This window comes from Elephas maximus, chromosome 11 (assembly GCF_024166365.1).
Source record: "Elephas maximus indicus isolate mEleMax1 chromosome 11, mEleMax1 primary haplotype, whole genome shotgun sequence".
Classification (NCBI taxonomy): Eukaryota; Metazoa; Chordata; class Mammalia; order Proboscidea; family Elephantidae; genus Elephas; species Elephas maximus.
The window spans coordinates 24,389,598-24,416,586 of record NC_064829.1 but is presented as its reverse complement, the minus strand read 5'-3'; the positions used below and the strand labels follow the sequence as shown (position 1 = coordinate 24,416,586).

The following is a 26,989-nucleotide window of genomic DNA, read 5'->3' as shown; positions in this document are numbered from 1 at the left end:
TCAAGAAGTTGAAAATGTATACAAACCTAAAGTTCAGTGAACACAGCACATGACAGACTTAGAGAAGGGAAAACCTTAGAGCATATTTGGGGACTCAGAGCCTTTGGCTTCTATGTTACTTTTCAAATATGCTCTGATATTTACTTCACACCAAACAGTAAACATTAGAATTTTTTCCCTTAGCAAAGCGTTAAGCTTTACTTCAACACAAGATTACTGCAGTTATGAGATGGCAGAGTACTTTCCATAAGTCGTGGGGTTAACAGCTGTCAGCACCTGTATATTCAGCAGTCGTAACCATCGATTTTTTCTTCCAAGACCTCCTCCCAGGATCTATGTACTTAGGAGCTTCTCCTTCTAGGGGCTGCGCCACACAGCCAGGGACTTTGGCCAGCCAGTGGCCTTGCCCTGCTGTACCTGACACGGCCTCTAGACTTAACGTCTGGAAGTTCGGTCTTCAGCTCCATTTCACCCACCCTTTAGCATTCTTTAGAACACTTCTGATTTTACCTCCATCATCCGTTCACAAACATTTTCTGTATGTGATGTTATTTCTGTGATTGCCAAATAGTTGAAAGTCGTTCAGGGTGAGGACATGGCTGCTGGTAGCATATCACTTCTCCTCCTCCATACTGACCTCTTCATCAATACAATACTCTCCTTGAACCCACCCCATTGTCCTCATTGTTGCTTTACTTGACTGTTTTCCTGAACATAAAAAGCTTTTATTGTCCTAAGGAATTGTAGAGCAGAGTAAAAAAGTATGGTTATGGAAATTTTCATTTTTTAATGTGCAGTGTGTCTTTTTAGACTGATAGGAACATCTCCTATCATTGTTTTTGAAGTCATCATTCTCTTTATCATGGCTGCAGGCTTGTTTTGTAACGGAAATCATTAGAATAGGAGAAGAATCTTTTTATGTAATACCTGCGACCAAACTTTAAACCATGCCAGGCATCCACAGAAAATTCAGTGACATCGTGGAGTCCCTTCTTATTCTAGGGTTAGGTTTGAAATTCAGTGACTAATACAAAATTGCTGAAAAAGTTTGTCTCTCACTAAGCCCAGCATGGCAGATTATTCCTTCATCATTGACTTAGATCGTTGATATGTGTTAAGCATTAGGGGAAGTCATTGGCTCGAGTTGAGGGTCATCCTGTATGAAAAATACATATTTTAAACTGCCCAGACCCTTCCAGGGTTAAGAAACAGCTCATGTCAGGAGAAACCCAGTAGAACTAAGGAAAGGAGCAGCAGCCCCTAAGTCCCATCACATGCTCCTTCCCAGATTCCATTGTTGGGCAGTGTGCTGGGATCACCTGTACCTGCGGTCACCTTTATACTTTTCTTTACCTTCTTTTCTCCCCTGGTGTATGTATTTGAATTTTGAAATATGCTGGAACTCTCTTTTATTTCAGATCTTTAACTACCTTGATATGCATGGCTATCATTTAAAGCTAGGAATGGTTGAGGAAAGAAGGTTTGTGTGTATCAGTTACTTATTGAACAGAGTAGCAGAGTGAAAAGAGTATGGATCTGCAAGTAAAGAATCTTGAACTCTTGTCCTGAGTGCCATAATATGATTTATGAGCTGGCACAAATAGTTTGACCTCCTAAGACTTAATTTCCTTATTTGCAAAAATAAGTGGATGTACTGGGCCAGTGGCTCTCAACCTGGGCGGAGTAGGGTACACTTAAGAAGGTTTACAAGCTGACCTCTGGAATTCTGATTTTGTGAGGCCTGGGCATTTATATATTTAACCATCTTTGAGGCCCTTGTGCCTCTGTATGCCAGCAGTAGGGTCTCTGTCCCTTCCCTGATAGCCTCCTTCTGTCCTTCTGTGTCCTTGGCCTATGACCTTGTGGGGCCTTGTCTGTGATTGTCCTGCAGCTTTAGACTACTGAGTCTTGGTAGTCGTGTGGTACATCGTGCTATGGGTGCTCACACAGCCACAGGCCAGTTAGAATTTGAATGTTCAGACCACAAGGTAGGAACTTCCCCTCTTCTCTGAGTGGATTGCCTTTATATTGAGAATAAAGTGAACATTGTTATTTGCTGTTTTGATGGGCAGCCTTGCCTATAGGAACTCTAGTTTGTTGCATTTTTTTGCAGGGAGCTCCCTTTGGGCAGCACTAATAAACACACTCAGCGAGGATGTGTTCCTCTCTGTCAGTTCTACAGTCCAGGTGAATCCACAGCTACTAGTGAATAAAATGGTGCACAGGCCTTAGAGGGAAGGTGACTGGCTATTTCCATTCCATTCAAGAATCTATTATAGACATCAGGGAAGGGGATTTCTTTCTCATTAGAAAGTTTACTCCCAACTCCAGCTCATTCAGTAGGGGAGTGTTATTAATTGTAGAGTTAGGTTCAGGTTAGAAGCCCCAAGGAGAAAATGTAACTCGAATGATATGAAAGGAAATGAAGATCCTCTCGAATGACTCCCAGTGTTCTTTTATTAAGAAAGGCCAAATGCTTATTAGTAATGAAAACTCCTAATGTGGTTAATTTGTGGAGGGCTTATGGCTGCCATAGTTACTGTTTTAGATGTACTTCCCAGGTTGCTGAAAGGATGTTATATAGCCACCCCACTTTGGAGTCTTAGGTTGGCAGTGTTGTTGATTCTTCTAAAGAATTTATATGTGTTTGGTTATGAGAACATAAGATGTTTCTGTCAGCAACTAGTCAGTTTGATTTTAAGTCAGCAAATTCTGTGTGACACCTTCAATGGAAACAGAATTTATTAACTAATTTTCTCTTTTGGTAAAAGGGGAAAAGAGCAAGAATCTGGAAAAACTCAAAAACAATTCATAAGTAACCATGATATATTTAAAATTTCAGGCCTGTTCCCTATCTCCCTTCATCTGAATAAGAAAAATCATAGGAATGAGAAGGGCAATTTGTCCTCCTTTTGGCTTGAGTTTAGTGTCACTTTGAATGAGACAATATGGAGAAAGAAAGACAAGGAGAAGGAGAGAGACAGAGCGTTTTGCAGCATTTCCACTTATGTTAGATGGGAACACTTCATTTATGTAAACCAAGTACCAAATTAGTTCTTTTTAATAAAAAGAGGGCTGGTTTCATATAAAAGACAAGCTAAAGGAAGTTCAGGGAAACAAAGTAGTTTAGTTTTTAATATTTTAGAGAGATTTAGAAGGTGTGTATAAAACGTAATGTTTAGAAGACCAGTGCATCTATTTTGATCACAGATTCTTATTCTTATAAATAATTGCTTCTTTCAATTTCTGAATTATCTTGGAATTTAGTTATCTTAAATATTATGGTGGTAATTTCCTAGTAAAGAATTTTACTTAGAAAATAAGTAGCAAACAAATATAAGGTTACAGAAATGATTCTGAGTGACAGTTGAATAACTAGAGTTATATCATTATTTCCATACCTATTAATTGTATAGTCTTAGGGATGTCACTTAAGGCTAATTTCTACCTGGCCTACCTCATGGGCTGTTATGAGACACAAATGATATAATATCTGTAAATTGTTACACTAACACAAAATGGAATTTTTATAAACGTAATGAACTCGGTAATGGATTTATTCTTCAGGGCCCATATCCACACAAAATGGAGTAAGGCTGCCTGGTGAAATAATATTTTTGTTAAATATTTTTAGATGCCATATTACCGTTAAGCCCCTCAAAACAAGGTAATCCATTCGGGGAAGGTATATTTCAATTTGGTTTTGTTACATGTAAATCAACACATATTTTGGTGCCAGTAACCCCTAATGTTCTTTTCTACTTTTCAAATTCTGTACTACTGTGTTATTTATGTGGGCCACTCCCAATTTTTTCCCATCCATAGCTCACCAAAGAGGTTGTTCTCCTGGAGTTTTGAAAAGTTAAAAACTGGGTTCCAAAACAGTCCAACATTTTAGGAAGGGTTATTCCTTTGGATAATATAAAAAGAACCTGTTTTTGTATGTTTAAATAGTTGTGGTATAAATCTTTTAAAATATTAGTATGACATCCTTGAATGGAGAGATATTTCAAATTAAATATACATTTTCCCTCTGTTCTTTAGTTCTGTTATATCTACGCATCAGTTAACAGCATATATGTACCTCTTCAGTGTCTTACCCTAATCCTAACAATGATCCATGCAGTACACAACCGATCTAAGACATTTTATCCAGGATATTGTTACTGTTCACAGCAGCTGGTGTGTCTGTCCCCAGCTCATGGGGACCCCATGTGCAGTGCGACCAGACCTTTATCCAGGTGCTTCAGGTTGAGTCATTTCATTTTCCATCAAACTCCTGTTCTTCTTGATACAGTACTCTGATTTAAACAGATCTTCCTTTTCTGTGATCTTTGTATAATCACATAATTACCCACTGTATTATTCTTTCTCTTATTTACAGCTCAACATATGATTTAAAAAAAAAAAAAAAACTAGTTACAGTGGAGTTGATTCAACTCATGGCGACCCCATGTGTGTCATAGTAGAACTGTTCTCAGTAGGGTTTTCAGTGGCTGCTTTTTTCAGAAATAGATTGCTAGGCTTTTCTTCTGAAGTATCTCTGAATGAACCTTAAAGCTTCTGATTAGCAGCTGAGTGCTTAACTGTTTGCACTACCCAGGGATTCCTCAACATATTATAAATATATTGCATTATATTTTGCTAAGAAAATCTTTGCCTTCATTGAAGAGCTGGTCTGTGGCTTAGTTTTTTGTTCTTTTTTTTTTTAAAGAACCCATTGCCATGGAGTCAATTCTGACTTGTAGTGACCCTGTAGGACAGGGTAGAATAAACAAAGCCTGAAACGTTTCTCTTTTATCTTAACCTCCAGGATGCTGAACCACCTTGAGCATCAAGCAACTGTATTAGCCCTTCTGTTTAACATATTCTCTTCCTCCTCTTGTTCTGCCTCGATTATTTTACTTGCTAGTTTATTACCTTATATCTTTTGTTATAAACTGCCTAAAAGTCTTACTGACGATAGATGACGTGTGTCTTAGTTTGGTAGTACTGCTATAGCAGAAATATCACAAGTGAGTGACTTTAAGGAACGGAAATTTATTTTCTCACAGTTTGTTTTTGTTAGTTGCCTTCCAGTTGATTCTGGCTCACAGTGACCCTATGTGTGTAGAGTAGAACTGCTTCATAGGGTATTCAGGGCTGTGACTTTTCAGAAGCAAGTAGCCCTCCCTGTCTTTCAAGATGCCTCTGGGTGGGTTTGAACCACCAACCTTTCAGCTAGTAGTCAAGCACTTAACTGTTCGTGCTACCCAGGGACTCCTTCTCACAGTTTAGAAGACTAAAACTCTGAATTCAGGGTACTGGCTTTAGGGGAAGGTTCTCTCTGTCTGATCTGGGGGAAAATCCTTGTCTCAGCTTCTCTAATATACTTCTCCAAATTCCTTCAAAATCTCCAGGTGGCACTTATCTTCCCCCCTTCCTGCTTGGTTGCTTCTGTACCTATTCTGCTCCTCTTATATCTCAACAGTGATTGGTTTAAGACACACCCTACGCTGATATAGCCTCATTAGCATAACAAAGAAAACCCTCCTCCCAAATGAGGTTACATCCCCAGTATAGGGGTAGGATTGAAGTAGAGAAAATGCATTTCTTTAGAGTTTTAAAGTTAAAGTACACAGAAAATATTTTCTCATTTGTTTTAGTATAGCTGTATAAGCTGTGATTAATCTCTAGTCTTCGGTAAATGGTGCAGGTTCTGTTCCAGATATAGCTGAGCAGCCTGTTCCACTCTTAACAAACACCCTAATACCTTACAACGTGTTTTCTCCTGTTCACAATGGGTGACAGAGCTTGACATAACTAACGCCATAATGATGCTCTAACTAATCTCTAGACATTTTTTTATTGCACTAGTTACACCGGTCTCTTCCAAAGGAGTGTGGAGCTCTCTCAGCTCCTGTGGCTTGGTCTCTCTTCTTCTATTTTTTGTTCTCTTGAGAAATGGCCTTCAGCCTGCAAAACGGCAGAAAGGCTGCCTGACATTTTTAATCTACAACTTTCTTTCTTGCTCCCTATCTCAGCCAGACTGGACTTGGCAGAACAGTTCCACTAGCCGAGAGTTTTTCCAGCCTGTTACAAACATACAGATTAGAGTGCAGATGCCTGACATGCATATCTTTAGTTTAATAAAGAGTTTCTTGTAGTTGTTTTGTGATGTATAAGACCATCGGTGGACTACATGCTCAAAACATTAGGTAACCCTGATCTTCACCATATAAAACCCTCCCATCAACCCTTTAGGGTAGACAGAATTTGGGAGAAATTTAACCCCCTCTGTCTCTTAGATGCTGGTGTTCAGTAAAGCCCTCTTGCTGCTTACCTCCGCCTGTCTCAGTATTGGCTTTGTGGCAGGTGGCTTGAATCTGGGATTTGCGGTAACGGGATTTACAACACATGTTTTGGAGAGGCACTCCTCAATCCCTAACAATATATAAATTAATTGAGTAATGAAAATAAGAAAATCTAGATTTCTGGTTCCCCTTCTTTGAAGAACTCATCTGCTGCCTACTTTTCAATAATGAACAATGCCTAACATACTATGTTGCTCTTTTTACTTTATTTATTTTTTTTTTCCCAGGAAGCTTTGTCAGCTCTTTGGAAGAGACTTACAGAAAACTCTTTGCTGCTGTTGCATTTTTCTTATATATTTGTTTTATGTGGTAGAAAAACTATTATTGTTATTATTTTCACTGGTCTTCCTTAGGATATTTCTAAATGTTTTCCTGGATTAGGTAGATGGTTAATTTACCTTCCTTTTCATATTTTTAGAAACTTTTTTTTTTAATTCCTTTTTGCATTTTCATTTCACAAAACTATTGTTCTGTGTTATTTATACATCAGGAAACCTGACAGCCTGAAATCTAAGTACAAGCAGCCTTGGTGTTTGGTTATTGTAAAAGTAGTGGTAGTGTCAGAATTTGCCTAACTCCAGGGGGAGAGATGAGAAGCAGCATGAGGTGCAGGTCAGACATACCCTCTCTCCAAACTTTTTATCAATTCAGACACCAGCCGCCCCTCCTGCAGCACTCTGCTTCTCTGCTGGATTGAATAATTTGTTGGGAACTCACAGATCATACAGTTATGGGGTTTAATAGGAAAGTAACAGGTTACAATTCAGAATCAGGATCAACTTGGAAGTAACAGGAGCAACTCAGGGTACAGTTCTTCAATCAGGACAGCTTCTTCTCAGCTGCTGCCACTGGGCCCTGTGCCGGCCCTTGCTGCTGCTGGTACGTGCCAGAGGCACCCCACTCCTTGAAGAAGCCTCCTACCCAAAGGCACTCATTTGTCTTGCTCCATGGGTCAGACTGTCAGCTGCAGTCGTCTGCCGGTCCTGTGCTGCTGCAGTCTCCAGTGTTACAGCTTTGTCTCCTGGATCTAAGAGGCTCTCGACGCAGGGACTCTGGGTCCCAAGGACACACTCCATTCCCAGTTTTTCTTCTTGATGGTAGTGAGGTCTCCCCCTCAGCCTCTGGGGTTAGTTCTTTTTAAGCCTAGTGGGATGGCAAAACTGGCCAATCCTCCACAAGGATTCCACACACCTTATTTGCATAGTTCCAGCCAGTCATTTAACAAGAATTATACAACCATGGCTAGAAAGCTCATATAAAAGTGATCCATTGCACTATTTTCTTCTTCTATTTGAGAAACTCATTATTTTAGCCCAACGAGTGTTTACTGTCCCTAATTTCATTAGGAGATGGAGAATAGGCATGATTAACCTATAATTTCAGTTTGAAAGATATGCTTATTATTTGTTTTCTCCAACATTCAAAGATAATTATTTCATTAAATCTTAGCAAACTACAGTATAAATTTTCTTGGGGTAGGGGAATGTGGGGGAAAAAAAAAATAGAACAGTAACCTAAAAGTTTCCAATCCCAAATAAAGAATAGTGAAAGCTTAATTATTTGAAATGACAGCATGTGTGTATTTGAACAGTTGGCTTTTTTTCTCAGTTCTGGATTTAATGCTCTTGCTCCCCTTGTGCCAGTCTCAGTCTCAGCGGAGGAACTTGCTGCCTATTGCTGAGAAAATGAAAGATGTCGGTGAAGGAGTGTGCCACCTGTGACCACCAGGCCCACCAGAGCACCTGCCTCTGGGCTCACGTAGCTAGCCTTTCCTTCATTGGAACTGATGAGTTTCACTGGGGCACTGGCCCGTCATTCTGTGCCTACTCGGAGACTTTTTCCTCGTTCTGTTTTCACTTCTTACATTATCAAATGCTCCCTCTACTGAAACATCCCCAACACCACTCAAACAAACAATAATCAAATACTTTCTTGACCGTAAACCCATTTGAGCCACCACCTTTTATGGCAAAACTCCTTAAAAAACTGTTTAAACTATTGGTCTCTTCTTTTTTCCGGTTTCGCCTTGGACTTGAGTCAGTCTTGTTCCCCCCTTTTCTCTGAAAACACTCTTGGCACACAACCCTGCCTATCTCCAAACCCAGTGGCCAGTGCCCAGGCCCTAACATCTCAGTGTCACTGTGACCAGCAAAATAGGTGCACTACCTTCCCAGGTCTTCTCAGATGTTCTTTTTCCTCCATCCCTAGGTGTAACTTCTTGGTCTCTCACTCCACTTCTTTCTCATCTCTACACGTTGACATTTCTCAGAGCTCAGTCCTCAGCCTTCTCTTCTCCATCGACAACCAGCTTCCTAGGAAATCTCCTCTGCCCTGTGTCTTTAAACACCATGTGTGACATCAGCTGTTCCAGTGACTCCCAAGCACATACTTCCAGCCCCAACCACAATGCAGAACTTACACAAGTTCTTTGGAAGTTCCCTGTAGAAGAAGCACGAACTCCCCAAAGAACAGGGGCTCGATAACCATGTTCCCACTGATGGAGTTGCTCCCCAACTCCATGCTGTTCAGTGTCTTCTGTCACCCTCAGAATAAAGAGAACCCTTTCGTTTTGGCCCACATGATAGCATCTCTTGCGTCCCTTCTTTCACTCATGTGGTTCCAGCTACCTTGACCTTCTTTCTGCCGTCCCGGGACATCTTCTGTCTTGCTTGTGCAGGATTCTGCTGCAGGGTCAGATTGTCTTCCCTGACTGCTGGCCTTCAAGAGCTTCCCACCGACACCCATATCACTTGTTCTTATTATTCCACCTTATATATCTTCATAGCGCCATAACCTTCTGATGTTGTATTACAGTTCTTACTGATTATTTACTCTCTGTCTTTGCACCAGAACGTAAGCTTCAACAGAATTGGGCCTTTCACTTTGGTTTGCTGCCATATCCCTAGCACCTGGAGTACTATCTGGTACATAACAAGCAATGACTCTTAAAATGAATAATTCTGTGTAGTTATTTTATTTAAAAAATAAGAAATGGGGTATCTTTACTTCTCTGTTATGACATTTAAATCTGTTTCACTTTTCAAAGAAGCAGTGTTTATATATCATCTAGTGGATATCACCACTCAATGCTAATGTCATTTCTATATAAAAAAAGTTTGGTAAGTGCATCAGGTCAAATTGAATACTTTTTCAGCAGTAGGTAGTGTTGAAATAAGTGTACAAATGCTGCCTCTTGATCCTCACTTCCTGATGTTGGCCAGTGTAAATCTGGAACCTCATCCATGTATTTAAATGAGTGGATCATCTTAATTTCCTTCCATCAGTGTCAGCACTGTCATACTGCTCCAGGTCATTTCTAAACCAAGTGAAAACAACAGCTCTGAGAGGAAGCTGCTTCCTGCTCAGGAGGAGGGAGGTGAGCTCACTCCGACCTGTAGGGGATGGAATAAAAAGCCTCTCATTTACATCACTCATGGTGCCACTTTGGGCCATTTTTGAAACAAGAAAGGACAGTTTCCTTTCACATTTCTAAAGATGAGTAAATCTCTCATTTCTTGATTTTCCCTTGCTATTTTACATCATCTTTACATGATAATAGGTCTAATACCCACATGAAACTTTAGGATTGTGTGTGTGTGTGAGTGTATTTTAATGGAAATTACTTGATTTCACAAAAGGGAAAACGAAATAAAATTGTTTTATCATAGGAATTTTTCAGCTACAAGTAACACAAAAACCTGTTTACAATGGCTTAACCAGAGAGAGAAGCCCTGGTGGTACAGTGGTTGAGAGCTTGGCTGCTAACCAAAAGGTCAGCAGATGGAATCAACCAGCCACTACACTCCTTGGAAACCCTGTGGGGCAGTTCTGCTTTGTCCTATAGGATCAGTATGAGTCGGAATTGACTCAAGGGCAATGGGTTTGGATTTTTTGGAATCAGAGAGAGAGTTATTCTTCCTATATGACAGCATCACTGAGGTATTGGCTCAGGTCTGGCAAGGCCATGGCCCAGGCTCAGTCTCTCTTCATTCTCGGTCTTCCTCGACACTTGTGCTTTTGTCTTTGAACTTGACATCTCATGAGCATTTACATCTGCATTGTAGGAAGGTCAAAGCAGCACCAGCCTCATCCTTACTGTCTTAGTCATCTAGTACTGCTATAACAGAAATACCACAGGTGGATGGCTTTAACAAACAAATTTATTCTCTCACAGCCTAGGAGGCAAAAAGTCCAGATTCAGAGCACCTCTTCCAGGGTGAGACTTTATCCCTCTGTCAGCTCTGGAGGAAGGTCCTTTTTATCAATCTTCAGCTGGTCTAGGAGCTTCTCAGCACAGAGACCCCAGGTCCAAAGGATCCACTCTGCTCCTGACACTACTCTCTTGGTGGTATTAGGTCCCCCTGTCTCTGCTTGATCCCCTCTCATATTTCTCAAAAGAGGTTGACTCAAGATACAATCTAACCTTATACATTGAGTCCTACCTCTTTAACATAGCTGCCTCTAATCCTGCCTCAATAACATCATAGAGGTAGGATTTACAACATGTAGGAAAATCACATCAGATGACAAAATGGTGGACCATCACACAATACTGGGAATCATAACCTAGCCAAGTTGACACACATTTTTGGGGGACACAATTCAGTCCATCACTTACGTTTGACTAGGAAAAAAAGAGGCTGTTATGGACATCACTGCAGTGCCTTTCCCTTAGGCCTTAATCTCCAGAACAGTGTCTAATGGCCGCGTCCTACTGTAAGAGAGGCTGGAAAGTGAACATATGTTGCTCGGCACCTTGCTGGCCTCAACAAAATCAAGGAAGGAGGGTAGGAAACTAACAGCATACTTCCACGTGAATGGGTCCAAGGAGGACCTCTTACTACAAGGTTATGCTGGTATTTAGTATTATTCATTATTCACATAACTTCCAGTTTGCAAGAGTATTTTCCCTTTCTTTTTTGTCCTTGCAAAAAGAACATTGCCATTAGATTTGTTGCTGCCTGAGAAAAATTTTCATAGAAAAGTTGGAATAAATTAGGAGTTATTCATGTTGCTTGATATAGTGAATATTTCTAAGTGTTTAGAAATAGAAGACTGGAGATCAATTTTAGACAAGCTCTGCTCTGAAATGAGAATGAAATAGTGATTATCTTGTACAGTTGTGGTGAGGATCTATTGAAATAACCTATACATAAATGCTTTGCTTCCAGGTGTCGATTGTTGCCATTACTAATTATTCATGCATCGAACAAATTTTTATTGAGTATCTATTATATGTGCTAGACGTACAATGGTAAACAAATTGTTGTTGTTAGTTGCCATTGAGTTGGCTCCAACTCATGGTGACCGTATGTCTAAAAGAACAAAATGGCGCCCAGACCTGTGTTACCTTGGTGATCATTTGTATGTTTGAGTCCATCGTTACGGCTATTGTGTCAATACATCTTACTGAGAGTTTCCCTTGTTTTCATTGGCCCTCTACTTTACCAAACGTGGTGTCCTTTCCTAGTGATTGGTCTTACCCAATAATGTGTCCAAAGTAAAAAAAAAAAAAAAAGTAAAGGAGTCTGTTAATTTGTTATACTGTGGTGTCTTGCCTGTTGCTATGATACTGGAAGCTATGCCATCAATATTTCAAATACCAGAAGGGTCACACATAGTGGACAGGTTTCAGTAGAGCTTTGAGCCTAAGACTAGGAAGAAAGGCCTGGCAACCTACTTATAAAAATTAACCAATGAAACCACTATGATAAACAAGTTAATAAGGTAAATGTCCTCATTCTAGTGAAGGGAGACAGTGATAAAAAATGAACTAGGAAGATAATTTCAAGTAGAAGCGGTAAAAAAGAAGATAAAAAGGGGAATATGACCAGCGAATGAAGATCAAAGAGCGCAGCCTCCAGTATGGATTACACCTCAACATAAAGAAAATAAAAATCCTGACAACTGGACCAATGAACAACATCATGATAAACAGAGAAAAGATTGAAGGTGTCAAGGATTTCATTTTACTTGGATCCACAATCAACAGCCATGGAAGCAGCAGTCAAAAAATCAAAAGACGCATTGCAGAGGCGGAGCCAAGATGGCAGACTAGGCAGATGCTACCTCGGATCCCTCTTACAACAAAGACACGGAAAAACAAGTGAATCGATCACATACATAACAATCTACGAACCCTGAACAACAAACACAGATTTAGAGGCGGAGAACGAACTAATACGGGGAAGCAGCGATTGTTTCCAGAGCCTGCAGCCAGCGTACCAGTCAGGTACGGCACAAGCACAGAGAGCTGCTCCACCCCCCTGAACTAACCCCGGGAGGGAGACCAGCCGGTTCCGCGGGCAGCGTGGGACGCAGCTGGTACGAGAAGTCCCCGGGAGGCAGTGACTGGTCTTGGAGCAGGAAGAGCAGCGTCCCAGCTGGGGAACCGTCCCGCCGGGATTTGGACTGGATGCAGGTATGGCATAAACACGGAGAGCTGCTCCACCCCCCTGAACTAACCCCGGGAAGGGGCCCAGCCGGGTCGCGTGGGCGGCGTGGGACGCAGCCGATAGGAGAAGTCCCCGGGAGACAGCGACTGGTATTGGAGCGGGGAGAACAGTGTCCCAGCCGGGACACTCGGTCACGGCACAAGCACGGGGAGCTGCTCCACCCATCTGAACTAACCCCGAGAGGAGGCCCAACTGGTTTGCAGAGGCGGCAGGGCCACGCGGCTGGAGGGACGAGAAGTCCCCGGTAGGCAGCGACTGATTTTGGAGTCGAGAGTGCACCGTCCCAGTAGGGGAGCCTTGACGCTGGAAGCGGAGGATCTGACCATGACTCCAGCGGGCCAGACCCCCCGGGGGCAATCTCCACACAGCCAGCGCACATAGGCGACGCGCCCGCGGGAATCTCAGATATAATAGTCATTCCAAGCAAGACAAGCAACTCTGGCTATATTCTGAGGTGCTACTCTCCTATCTCTCTGTTCCCTCCCCCACCCTCCCCAGGCGGCTTCTTTAACATCTGAATAGCCTGAGCCAGAGGGAGAACTCTGATAGGGATCTGACTGCACTTTTTTTTTTAGCGGATTTTCTGGAAAAACTAGTTTCCCAGTGATGGCTCGGAGACAACAATCCATATTGAACCACTTAAAGGAGCAGACCATGACAGCTTCTCCAACCCCCCAAACAAAAGAATCAAAATCTTTCCCAAATGAAGATACAATCCTGAATTATCAGATACAGAATATAAAAAACTAATTTACAGAATGCTTAAAGATATCACAAATGAAATTAGGATAACTGCAGAAAAAGCCAAGGAACACACCGATAAAACTGTTGAAGAACTCAAAAAAATTATTCAAGAACATACTGGAAAAATTAATAAGTTGGAAGAATCCATAGAGAGACAACATGTAGAAATCCAAAAGATTAACAATAAAATTACAGAATTAGACAACGCAATAAGAAGTCAGAGGAGCAGACTCGAGCAATTAGAATGCAGACTGGGACATCTGGAGGACCAGGGAATCAACACCAACATAGCTGAAAAAAAATCAGATAAAAGAATTAAAAAAAATGAAGAAACCCTAAGAATTATGTGGGACTCTATCAAGAAGGATAACCTGTGGGTGATTGGAGTCCCAGAACAGGGAGGGGGGACAGAAAACACAGAGAAAATAGTTGAAGAACTCCTGACACAAAACTTCCCTGACATCATGAAAGACGAAAGGATATCTATCCAAGATGCTCATCGAACCCCATTTAAGATTGATCCAAAAAGAAAAACACCAAGACGTATTGTCATCAAACTCACCAAAACCAAAGATAAACAGAAAATTTTAAAAGCAGCCAGGGAGAAAAGAAAGGTCTTCTTCAAGGGAGAATCAATAAGAATAAGTTCAGACTACTCAGCAGAAACCATGCAGGCAAGAAGGGAATGGGACGACATATACAGAACACTGAAGGAGAAAAACTGCCAGCCAAGGATCATATATCCAGCAAAACTCTCTCTGAAATATGAAGGCGAAATTAAGATATTTACAGACAAACACAAGTTTAGAGAATTTACAAAAACCAAACCAAAGCTACAAGAAATACTAAAGGATATTGTTTGGTGAGAGAACCAATAATATCAGATACCAGCGCAACACAAGGTCACAAAACAGAACGTCCAGAAATCAACTCAAATAGGGAAATCACAAAAACAAACAAATTAACATTAACTCAAAAAAAAAATACACATAACAGGGAATCATGGAAGTCAATAGGTAAAAGATCACAATAATCAAAAAGAGGGACTAAATACAGGAGGCATTGAACTGCCATATGGAGAGTGATACAAGGCGATATAGAACAATACAAGTTAGGTTTTTACTTAGAAAAATAGGGGTAAATAATAAGGTAACCACAAAAAGGTATAACAGCTCTATAACTGAAGATAAAAGCCAAGAAAAACGTAATGACTCAACTAACATAAAGTCAAACACTATGAAAATGAGGATCTCACAATTTACTAAGAAAAACGCCTCAGCACAAAAAAGTATGTGGAAAAATGAAATTGTCAACAACACACATAAAAAGGCATCAAAATGACAGCACTAAAAACTTATTTATCTATAATTACCCTGAATGTAAATGGACTAAATGCACCAATGAAGAGACAGAGAGTCACGGACTGGATAAAGAAACACGATCCATCTATATGCTGCCTACAAGAGACACACCTTACACTTAGAGACACAAACAAACTAAAACTCAAAGGATGGAAAAAAGTATATCAAGCAAACAATAAGCAAAAAAGAAGAGGAGTAGCAATATTAATTTCTGACAAAATAGACTTTAGACTTAAATCCACCACAAAGGATAAAGAAGGACACTATATAATGATAAAAGGGACAATTGATCAGGAAGACATAACCATATTAAATATATATGCACCCAATGACAGGGCTGCAAGATACATAAATCAAATTTTAACAGAATTGAAAAGTGAGATAGATACCTCCACAATTATAGTAGGAGACTTCAACACACCACTTTCGGAGAAGGACAGGACATCCAGTAAGAAGCTCAACAGAGACACGGAAGACCTACTTACAACAATCAACCAACTTGACCTCATAGACTTATACAGAACTCTCCACCCAACTGCTTCAAAATATACTTTTTTTTCTAGTGCACATGGAACATTCTCTAGAATAGACCACATATTAGGTCATAAAACAAACCTTTGCAGAATCCAAAACATCGAAATATTACAAAGCATCTTCTCAGACCACAAGGCAATAAAACTAGAGATCAATAACAGAAAAACTAGGGAAAAGAAATCAAATACTTGGAAAATGAACAGTACCCTCCTGAAAAAAGACTGGGTTATAGAAGACATCAAGGAGGGAATAAGGAAATTCATAGAAAGCAACGAGAATGAAAATACTTCCTATCAAAACCTCTGGGACACAGCAAAAGCAGTGCTCAGAGGCCAATTTATATCGATAAATGCACACATACAAAAGGAAGAAAGAGCCAAAATCAGAGAACTGTCCCTACAACTTGAACAAATAGAAAGTGAGCAACAAAAGAATCCATCAGGCACCAGAAGAAAACAAATATAAAAATTAGAGCTGAACTAAATGAATTAGAGAACAGAAAAACAATTGAAAGAATTAACAAAGCCAAAAGCTGGTTCTTTGAAAAAATTAACAAAATTGATAAACCATTGGCCAGACTGACTAAAGAAATACAGGAAAGGAAACAAATAACCCGAATAAGAAACGAGAAGGACCACATCACAACAGAACCAAATGAAATTAAAAGAATCATTTCAGATTATTATGAAAAATTGTACTCTAACAAATTTGAAAACCTAGAAGAAATGGATGAATTCCTGGAAAAACACTACCTACCTAAACTAACACATTCAGAAGTAGAACAACTAAATAGACCCATAACAAAAAAAGAGATTGAAACGGTAATCAAAAAACTCCCAACAAAAAAAAGCCCTGGCCCAGACGGCTTCACTGCAGAGTTCTACCAAACTTTCAGAGAAGAGTTAACACCACTACTTCTGAAGGTATTCCAAAGCATAGAAAATGACGGAATACTACCCAACTCATTCTATGAAGCCACCATCTCTCTGATACCAAAACCAGGTAAAGGCATTACAAAAAATGAAAATTATAGACCTATATCCCTCATGAACATTGATGCAAAAATCCTCAACAAAATTCTAGCCAATAGAATCCAACAACATATCAAAAAAATAATTCAGCCTGATTAAGTGGGATTTATACCAGGTATGCAAGGATGGTTTAATATCAGAAAAACCATTAATGTAATCCATCACATAAATAAAACAAAAGACAAAAACCACATGATCTTATCAATTGATGCAGAAAAGGCATTTGACAAAGTCCAACACCCATTTATGATAAAAACTCTTACCAAAATAGGAATTGAAGGAAAATTCCTCAACATAGTAAAGGGCATCTATGCAAAGCCAACAGCCAATATCACTCTAAATGGAGAGAACCTGAAAGCATTTCCCTTGAGAACGGGAACCAGACAAGGATGCCCTTTATCACCGCTCTTATTCAACATCCTGCTTGAAGTCCTAGGCAGGGCAATTAGGCTAGACAAAGAAATAAAAGGTATCCGGATTGGCAAGGAGGAAGTAAAGTTATCACTATTTGCAGATGACATGATCTTATACACAGAAAACCCTAAGGAATCCTCCAGAAAACTACTGAAACTAATAGAAGAGTTTGGCAGAGTCTCAGGTTATAAAATAAACATACAAAAATCACTTGGAATCCTCTACATCAACAAAAAGAACACCGAAGAGGAAATAACCAAATCAATACCATTCACAGTAGCCCCCAAGAAGATAAGATACTCAGGAATAAATCTTACCAAGGATGTAAAAGACCTATACAAAGAAAACTACAAAGCTCTACTACAAGAAATTCAAAAGGACATACTTAAGTGGAAAAACATACCCTGCTCATGGATAGGAAGACTTAACATAGTAAAAATGTCTATTCTACCAAAAGCCATCTATACATTTAACGCACTTCCGATCCAAATTCCAATGTCATATTTTAAGGGGATAGAGAAACAAATCACCAATTTCATATGGAAGGGAAAGAAGCCCCGGATAAGCAAAGCACTACTGAAAAAGAAGAAGAAAGTGGGAGGCCTCACTTTACCTGACTTCAGAACCTATTATACAGCCACAGTAGTCAAAACAGCCTGGTACTGGTACAACAACAGGCACATAGACCAATGGAACAGAATTGAGAACCCAGACATAGATCCATCCACGTATGAGCAGCTGATATTTGACAAAGGACCAGTGTCAATTAATTGGGGAAAAGATAGCCTTTTTAACAAATGGTGCTGGCATAACTGGATATCCATTTGCAAAAAAATGAAACAGGACCCATACCTCACACCATGCACAAAAACTAACTCCAAGTGGATCAAAGACCTAAACATGAAGACTAAAACGATAGAGATCATGGAAGAAAAAATTGGGACAACCCTAGGAGCCCTAATACAAGGTATAAACAGAATACAAAACATTACCAAAAATGATGAAGAAAAACCCGATAGCTGGGAGCTCCTAAAAATCAAACACCTATGCTCATCTAAAGACTTCACCAAAAGAGTAAAAAGACCACCTACAGATTGGGAAAGAATTTTCAGCTATGACATCTCCGACCAGTGCCTGATCTCTAAAATCTACATGATTCTGTCAAAACTCAACCACAAAAAGGCAAACAACCCAATCAAGAAGTGGGCAAAGGATATGAACACACATTTCACTAAAGAAGATATTCAGGCAGCCAACAGATACATGAGAAAATGCTCTCGATCATTAGCCATTAGAGAAATGCAAATTAAAACTATGATGAGATTTCATCTCACACCAGCAAGGCTGGCATTAATCCAAAAAACACAAACTAATAAATGTTGGAGAGGCTGCGGAGAGATTGGAACTCTCATATACTGCTGGTGGGAATGTAAAATGGTACAACCACTTTGGAAATCTATCTGGCGTTATCTTAAACAGTTAGAAGTAGAACTACCATACAACCCAGAAATCCCTCTCCTGGGAATATACCCTAGAGATACAAGAGCCTTCATACAAACAGATATATGCACACCCATGTTTATTGCAGCTCTGTTTACAATAGCAAAAAGTTGGAAGCAACCAAGGTGTCCATCAACGGATGAATGGGTAAATAAATTGTGGTATATTCACACAATGGAATACTACGCATCGATAAAGAACAGTGATGAATCTCTGAAACATTTCATAACATGGAGGAACCTGGAAGGCATTATGCTGAGCGAAATTAGTCAGAGGCAAAAGGACAAATATTGTATAATACCACTATTATAAAATCTTGAGAAATAGTAAACCTGAGAAGAACACATACTTTTGTGGTTACGAGGGGGGGAGGGAGGGAGGGTGGGAGAGGGTTTTTTATTGATTAATCAGTAGATTAGAACTGCTTTAGGTGAAGGGAAAGACAACACTCAATACATGGAAGGTCAGCTCAATTGGACTGGACCAAAAACAAAGAAGTTTCCAGGATAAAATGAATGCTTCAAAGGTCAGCGGAGCAAGCACGGGGGTCTGGGGAACATGGTTTGTGGGGACTTCTAAGTCAATTGGCAAAATAATTCTATTATGAAATCATTCTGCATCCCACTTTGAAATGTGGCGTCTGGGGTCTCAAATGCTAACAAGCGGCCATCTAAGATGTATCAATTGGTCTCAACCCACCTGGAACAAAGGAAAATGAAGAACACCAAGGCCACACGACAACTAAGAGCCCAAGAGACAGAAAGGGCCACATGAACCAGAGACCTACATCATCCTGAGACCAGAAGAACTAGTTGGTGCCCGGCCACAATCGATGACTGCCCTGACAGGGAGCACAGCAGAGGACCCCTGAGGGAGCAGGAGATCAGTGGGATACAGACCCCAAATTCTCATGAAAAGACCAAACTTAATGGTCTGACTGAGACTAGAGGAATCCCGGCGGCCATGCTCCCCAGACCTTCTGTTGGCACAGGACAGGAACCATCCCCGAAGACAACTCATCAGACATGAAAGGGACTGGTCAGCGGGTGGGAGAGAGATGCTGATGAAGAGTGAGCTAATTATATCAGGTGGACACTTGAGATTGTGTTGGCAACTCTTGTCTGGAGGGGGGATGGGAGGATAGAGAGAGAGGGAAGCCGGCAAAATTGTCAAGAAAGGGGAGACTGAAAGGGCTGACTCAAGAGGGGGAGAGCAAGTGGGAGTAGGGAGTGAGATGTATGTAAACTTATATGTGACAGACTGATTGGATTTGTAAACGTTCACTTGAAGCTTAATAAAAGTTATAAAAAAAAAAAAAAGACGCATTGCATTGGACAGATCTGCTGCAAAGGACCTCTTCAATGTGTTGAGGAGCAAAGATGTCACCCTGAAGAATAAGGTGCGCCTGACCCAAGCCATGGTATTTTCAATCACATCACATGCATGTGAAAGCTGGACAATGAATAAGGAGGACCGAAGAAGAGTTGACGCCTTTGAATTGTGGTGTTGGCGAAGAATATTGAATATACCATGGACTGCCAAAAGAAAGAACAAATCTGTCTTGGAAGAAGTACAACCAGAATGCTCCTTAGAAGCAAGATGGCAAGACTGCACCTTATATACTTTGGATATGTTGTCAGGAGGGATCAGTCCCTGGCGAAGGACGTCATGCTTGGCAGAGTACAGGGTCAGCGGAAAAGAGGAAGACCTTCAACGAGGTGGATTGACACAGTGGCTGCAACAATGAGCTCAAGCATAACAGTGATTGTAAGGATGGCGCAGGACCAGGCAGTGTTTCGTTCTGTTGTGCATGGGGTCGCTATGAGTTGGAACCGACTCAACGGCACTTAGCAACAACAACAACATGACCAACAATGGTCTCTCTGAAGAAGTGATATATGAGCTGAGAACATTTTTCTTGAGATCTAATTCACTAAATATCCATGTTACAAGTCAGATATTATTGGAGAAAACTCAATTATTATGTGGAGAAAAACACTAATTTGATTTATAGATAGGTTCCCATTATCCAAGAGGCAATAATAGGACCTGTTGTAGAATTTACAGATGTCTTTTCCCCAAGGGGTAGCTCTCTGTCTAACCCACCATTGAATCAACCCGTTATGCTTCATCATACACAATTTAATAAGAAAGTTGTTAGGTTTGGTGCACTTTTATTGCATGTTCTTCTTGATTTCTTCTCTGTTTTGTCCCTTGCTGTGATTCTTAATATAATAATAACTCTTCTCCCGAGAGTTGAGGTCATACCTTTCCTAACAGCTCTAACAAGGGGAAAATTATGGCAACCCTTAGAGATCTGGAGATGAATATGCATTGATAAATACTGAGAATATAATTTTGAATCTTAGTTTAATCAAGTGTATGAAAACAGTCCGGAAAAAAAACATTTAATAGCATTCATTGAGAGTTCATTGCCGGTGGGATGTAGTCTAAACTAAGTTACATCTGGGCTGGCTGGTGCAGAGTGTTTTTTGTTTGTTTGCTTCCGGGTTTAATGTTGAAGGTTTTCGTGATGGTGGCCTTGGTAGTGTAGTATAAGACAGTTTGGAGAAAAGTCTTTTTATATTCTATAGTTCTTTCTTAGCTCTTATATTCCTTTATTACTGATTGACACAGCATGTTTCTTAATTGGGGACCTGTTCACAATTTTTAAACATCAGTTCCTCTGATTTGTTCTAATTATTTTTGCATATGAATAGGACATCTCTTACTCCTCTATTCCTCCCTCAAGGTGTTTTGCAAAGTCATGAGGACATAGTAAATGTCTAAGACATGCTTTCTTATCATTCAGTAAATGCAATGAAAATATATGTGAAGTGTACATATTTGTCCTAACATCACCACACTATGGGACCTAGCCTCAGTCAGTATTTTCATGCAACATAATCAGACTGTAATGCAATTTTTTGGATTATATGTTGACCTCTTTTTTATATTATGAGCATTTCCAGGGAAGAACTATGGAATACTCATCTATTCATTCACTAAGCATTTACGGAGCACCAAGTATGTGTCAGGCTAGGCAAAGTGTTAGGAACTGGTGAACTAGACTTAGGCTTGCAGCTTACCATCTAACAAGAGAGGTAGACAAACAAATGCTTAATTTGTAGGCAAGGTAAGTTGTATATAAAGTGGAAACCTACACTATTGTTGGAAATTAGCCTGAGGAAGTGAAATATAAGCTGTGACCTGAAGGATAAGTAGGAGTTATCCAGGATAACAGATGGGAAGCTCATTCCAGTATATGCAAATGCCTTGATTATGAAAGACCCTTTCGGGGTCTAGGAATAGGAGGAGGCCAGTATAGATGGAGACTATTGATAAGGAAGAAAATTGAGTTAGACATATTTGAAGAGTCAGATCAGGTAGGCCAGGCTGAAGATCTTGGACCTAGTGAGAACCCACTGAAGGTCTTTAGCAGGGAAGTGACATGATTAGATTTGTGTTTTGAAAATATCACTCTGGTTGCAAGATGGAGAATAGATTGTGATGGGTAAAGAGTGCCTGTTGCAATTCTCCAAGCAGGAGACTGGAGAGTTGACTTCAGTTAGGCTGGTCACAGTGGTGAAAAGAGAAATTAGGTTTGGTGCAGATTAAAGAAATATGTGAGGAACTGAAGATTGATTGGAAGTTGAGGTGAAGTGGAATGAGGGAGAAGGGATGTCAAAGATAACTTCCAGGTTTCTGGCATGGATAGTAATGTGATTTATTGAGGTGAGCACCTCTAGAGGAGGAGAAGGAACAAGGTGGGGCACAAGACACCAAGTCCCGAAGATGTTGGGTAGAAAGTTGGATATACTGGACTGGAACTTAAAGAATGTCTGCCCTATAGTCTATGAGTATTTATAACGTCTGGTTGGTGAATAAAACTGTAGAAATAGATATCACCCAGGGAGTTAGTATAAAATGCAAAGAGAGCCCAGAAACAAACTTTGAGGTTCTCTGACATTTTAAGGCGAAGTAGAGGAGATAAAACTGGCAAAGAAGATTACAAAAGAATGTACGTGTACAGAAAGGAAACTATGAGCATGGTATCACTAATTGTTACAGTGGATAGTGACAACTCGTGAAGGAAATAACCAAATGCAATGACTATTTCCATGTGATTGAATACGATCCACTCTAAGTAGTGCATGTCAGACTCAATGCACAGAGGTAATTAGAACCTTAGAAGACAAATTGAAGTGGTTTGAGAAGTGAGATGTGAGGAAATAAAGATAACTTATTTGAAGACACAGGAGACTATCTGGGCAGCTCCTATGTGGAGGGGAGATGTGAAGGCTGAGGGGACAGAAGCTGGCTGAATGGACAAGGAAACACAGGGTGGAGAGAAGGAGCGTGATGTATCATTAGGGGGAGAGCAACTAGGAGTATGTAGCAAGGTGTATATAAGGTTTTGTATGAGAGACTGACTTGATTTGTAAACTTTCACTTAAAGCACAATAAAAATTAAAAAAAAAATAACTTATTTGAGAAGTTTGACTATGCAGCAGAAAATGGAAACTAGAAAATGTTTAAATGTTGGTAGAAAGAATTCAGTAGACAGAATGACTGAAATATATGATTGCCCAAAGATTCTGGAGAACATGAGGTGGGTGAGATCGTCATGTGTGTGTGGAGGCATTTGCTTTGGTGAGGAAGAATGCCCCTGCATTGTAAGGGGAAGGAAGGGAGGAAATGACGACACACAGGTGGGTGGTTTTAGGTTGAAAGCCACGCTCACAGAGCTCCGTTACTGGCTCTTATTTTCCAGTGAAGCAGGAGGAAAAGCCAGCTGCTGAAAGCCAAAGAGTGGAGGGCAGTGGAAAGTTAGGGAGAGTGTAGGAGAGCCCAAGTGACGCTGAAGATGGCAGTGTCTTGGTAACAACTAGTCTGCACTGTTATGTCATTTTTTTACCAGCAGGACTTGGTTATGCAAAGCACAGAAAAGCAGGATGGTTCAATTGATCCATGTTTGGGTTTTATTTTACTAGCAAGGTGTGATAAAAAGTCACAGAGGCAAGAGAGTTTAGGTTATTTGCAATAGAGTCAAATAATAATTGACAGAATGAAGTTAGACCAGAGAAAAGTGTTATGATGAGAGGGCACTGATGATGAAGGGAAATTAATGGCCTCAAAATTCCGTTGAAGTTGCAAACCATTGCAGGTGGGGCACCTGAGTAAGCCATCTGGAAGGACATGAATATGTGGTCAGATGGGATGTTGGTTAGTGATTTTAGAAGCAGTCCATTTGGGCAATGACAAGATCGAGAGGACTTCCTTTGGGTCTTTAGCCCAGATAGATTCACAGAAGAGGCCACAGGAACTGAGATGGTTGCTGATCTTCAAGGGGAGCATATTGGACGTGGGTATCGAGGGCAACTAGGGTGATAACAGCAGGAGCTGGGGCTGAGTGGGTGCCAAAGTCTCCCTGAAGGATATGGAAAACAGCAGTTAGATGGACGAAGTCAGTGAGAGGGTGGATGTGATGGAGCCCAGTGTCATTAACCTCAGAAGAACAGGGGTTTTCTAAGAGTGTGAGAGAAGTGTGGTCTAGAAGAGGCACTGGGAGGAAGAGAGGGCACTGACGTCTCTACCGATCCTCAGGTACATGCAGTGTGAGAAAATAAGAGGGCAGCAGGAAGCTATCTCTTCAACCAACAGCTATGCTTAAATTAGAGCTGGAAGATGGAGAAAATATTGAGACTAGGATGAGAAAATAGGGAGTTTGTTGGCTGGAAACTGAGGTCCAAGAGCTGTGGAGGGAGAAAGAAGGTACAGGATTGTCAGGGAAGTAAGGCCAGAACAGTATGACAGTGTGGAATGGGACATTCCAGAGGTTTATACCTGTGTGTGTGGACTAAGACAGAACAAGGTGTCTTAGGCATCTAGTGCTGCTGTAACAGAAATACCACAACTGGATGGCTTTAACAAAGATAAATTTATTTTCTCACATAGGATAGAAGTCCAAATTCAGGGTGTCAGCTCCAAGGGAAGGCTTTCTCTCTCTGTCTGCTCTGGAGCAAGGTCCTTGTCATTAGTCTTCCCTGGACTAGGAGCGTCTCTGCACAGAAATCCCGGGTCCAAAGAACGCACTCTGCTCCTGGCACTGCTTTCTTGGTAGTATGAGGTCCCCACTCTCTGCTTGCTTCCCTCTCCTTAAATCTCTTGTAAGATAAAAAGTGGTGCAGGCCACACCCCAGGGGAACTCCCCTTACATTGGATCAGGGATGTGACCTGAGCAAGGGTGTTACATCCCACCCTAATCCTCTTTAACCACAGGCAGAGATTTACAACACATAGGAAAACCACAAAATGGAGGACAACTACACGGTACTGAGAATCATGGCCTAACCAAGTTGACACGTTTTGGGGGAACACATTTCGATCCATGACCCAAGGTATGGGAGTTTTAATCCTCATAATCTTTAGAGGTAGATTAGGCCTGGCAGAATTCACTGCTGACCTGGAGTGGTTAGAGCATGGTCCAGGGTCAGATGGTTCTTTCTGCAGCTAGCTTCGACATATGTGAATGAGCCTGGATAGGGCCACTCTCACAGATGACAGCATGCTCTGTGTGTTAGCTCAGGTTTGTTCAGCATTTTGGGAATCCTTGCTGTGGTGGGGTGAGGGTTTCACCGGGGAGCCTCAAACCAGACCTCACGTCCTCAGCTTGTAGCTGTATTGTTAGGATTAATGCCTGAAAGAAATAAATGAATATACTCATACTTGTTTCTTTTTTAATTTTCTTCAATGTGTATTCATTTTCTTCTGTCTCTGATATTAGTTGCTGTTAGTGTTATTTATTACAGCAGGGATATTTTCTGTCTAAATCATTTTATACAACATTGTTAGTACCCAATAAGTACTTTTTGATAATGGCTTGTCTTTCATTTGTAAAGTCTCAATTAAGATCATGTACGTATTTTAGCCTTTCCAGTTCTTCATTGAGGGTATTTTCAAGTAGGGTTCTTTTACTTCCTGAAGGACCAAATGATGTGAAAATCCTGCCAGGTCAAGCTGTTTGTCCCACTCCAGGGTGCCAAGGAATAGGCCATATCCACCATCCATGTTATTCAAGACATCACAGGTAAAACTTTTTCTTGTTTAAATTATTCCAGGGATCAATTAAAACACCGTGCAGATTAACAGCTGCACAAAGGAGCACAAGTGACTCTCTTGGAACCAGATGCCTCCTGTCACACTCCCTTCTCTGTGTTCTAAGGCCCTTCCTAGAGCCCCCTTTGATTCCTGAGTCACCTCCCAGACCCACCTCAGTCCTTTGTCCTCTGTCCTCTGACAGTTTTCTTAACAGGCGTGTCCTTCCTCAGACACATGACCCATGCTGTATCCACCCCACCCCTGAACTGTCTCCACACAACTGCTGAGTCTCGCCTTCTTCTGGAGAAATTACAGAGCCTCTTGTTTTTATCTTGCACATTTCTCTTTTTCTTACTTATTTGGAGGTGAGATAATTCCGTGAAACAACAGAAGAGGAAAAGTACGAAGTTATATGGCAGAATATGCCCTTGTTCTAAATGTTTGAAAGTAATATGCAGGAGTGAATGCTCATAAGGAAAGTGAGTACAAGTGAATGCGCAAGTCCTCGCTCCTTTTCTGTCTGCATCAATAGGCAAAATACTGCCTAGATGAATTATTCATATTGGTGCTGTAGCAACAGAATATGTAAGTTAAGTCTGAACAGATTTGTTGTTGAATTAGTCAAACTCACAAATATACAAAACAAACATCATAGATAAGTATAAAGAGAAAAGAATAAGTCTTATAATATGTGAAGCAAGAAAACGTTTGTTTGAATAAAATAAGACCCAGTTGGGCTATAGGAAGGCCTTCTTTATGAGGTAGCTATAATCACTAGAAGATAAAACAGTTCTGAATGAATCAAAACGTATGTTCCTACAGGAAATAATGGTAAACATTCCCACATAGCATATATAAATATGTTATATAGTAAATATAATGTTAATAATGAAAAGAAAATAATATAGTATCCATAAAAAAAAAATACATTGAAGAAATGCCAACACATTGGTAACTTGTACAAATCTGCGGGACTCATGGATTACGAGTATGGAGCTGGACCTGATGGGGATGTCAGTGTGGGATGAGGACAGGCAGGAAGGAGAGAAAAGGGCATACAGAGGGAGAGAAAGAGACAGGACACAGTCCCATAATTGCGAGGTGGTTTTCTGTACTAGGTGAGGACACTGTTGGAGCTATAGAGCTGCTTTCCAGACATCACCAAGGATATGTGGCTATAGAGAATCTTCAGGCATTTTCTATGTTGTTTTAATATCTAGAGCTGAGATGGTAGCTACTAGTCACATGTGTCTATTCATAAATTTAAGTTAATTAAAATTAAATCTTCAGTTCCTCAGTCACACTGACCACTTTCCAAGTACCCGATGACTGTGGCCAGTGGCTGCCACGTTGGACACCACAGAGTATGGGCCATCTCCATCACCACAGAATGTTCTGTGAGACAGCACTGAGAGAATTTAGCATGTTCAAATATCATTGAAGTTTTTTTTTTTTTAATTTTTATTGTGCTTTAAGGAAAGATTACAAATCAAGTC

The 26,989-nt window shown here is 40.5% G+C and overlaps 1 protein-coding gene across 1 annotated transcript in view; it reads left to right on the top strand.

Annotated features, from left to right (window-relative positions):
• L3MBTL4 (L3MBTL histone methyl-lysine binding protein 4) overlaps nt 1–26,989 on the top strand; it is a 710,419-nt gene that overhangs the window by 351,015 nt on the left and 332,415 nt on the right. Inside the window, 1 exon segment of the mRNA XM_049900533.1 lies at nt 25,380–25,482. Coding sequence (XP_049756490.1) covers nt 25,380–25,482 — 103 coding nt within the window.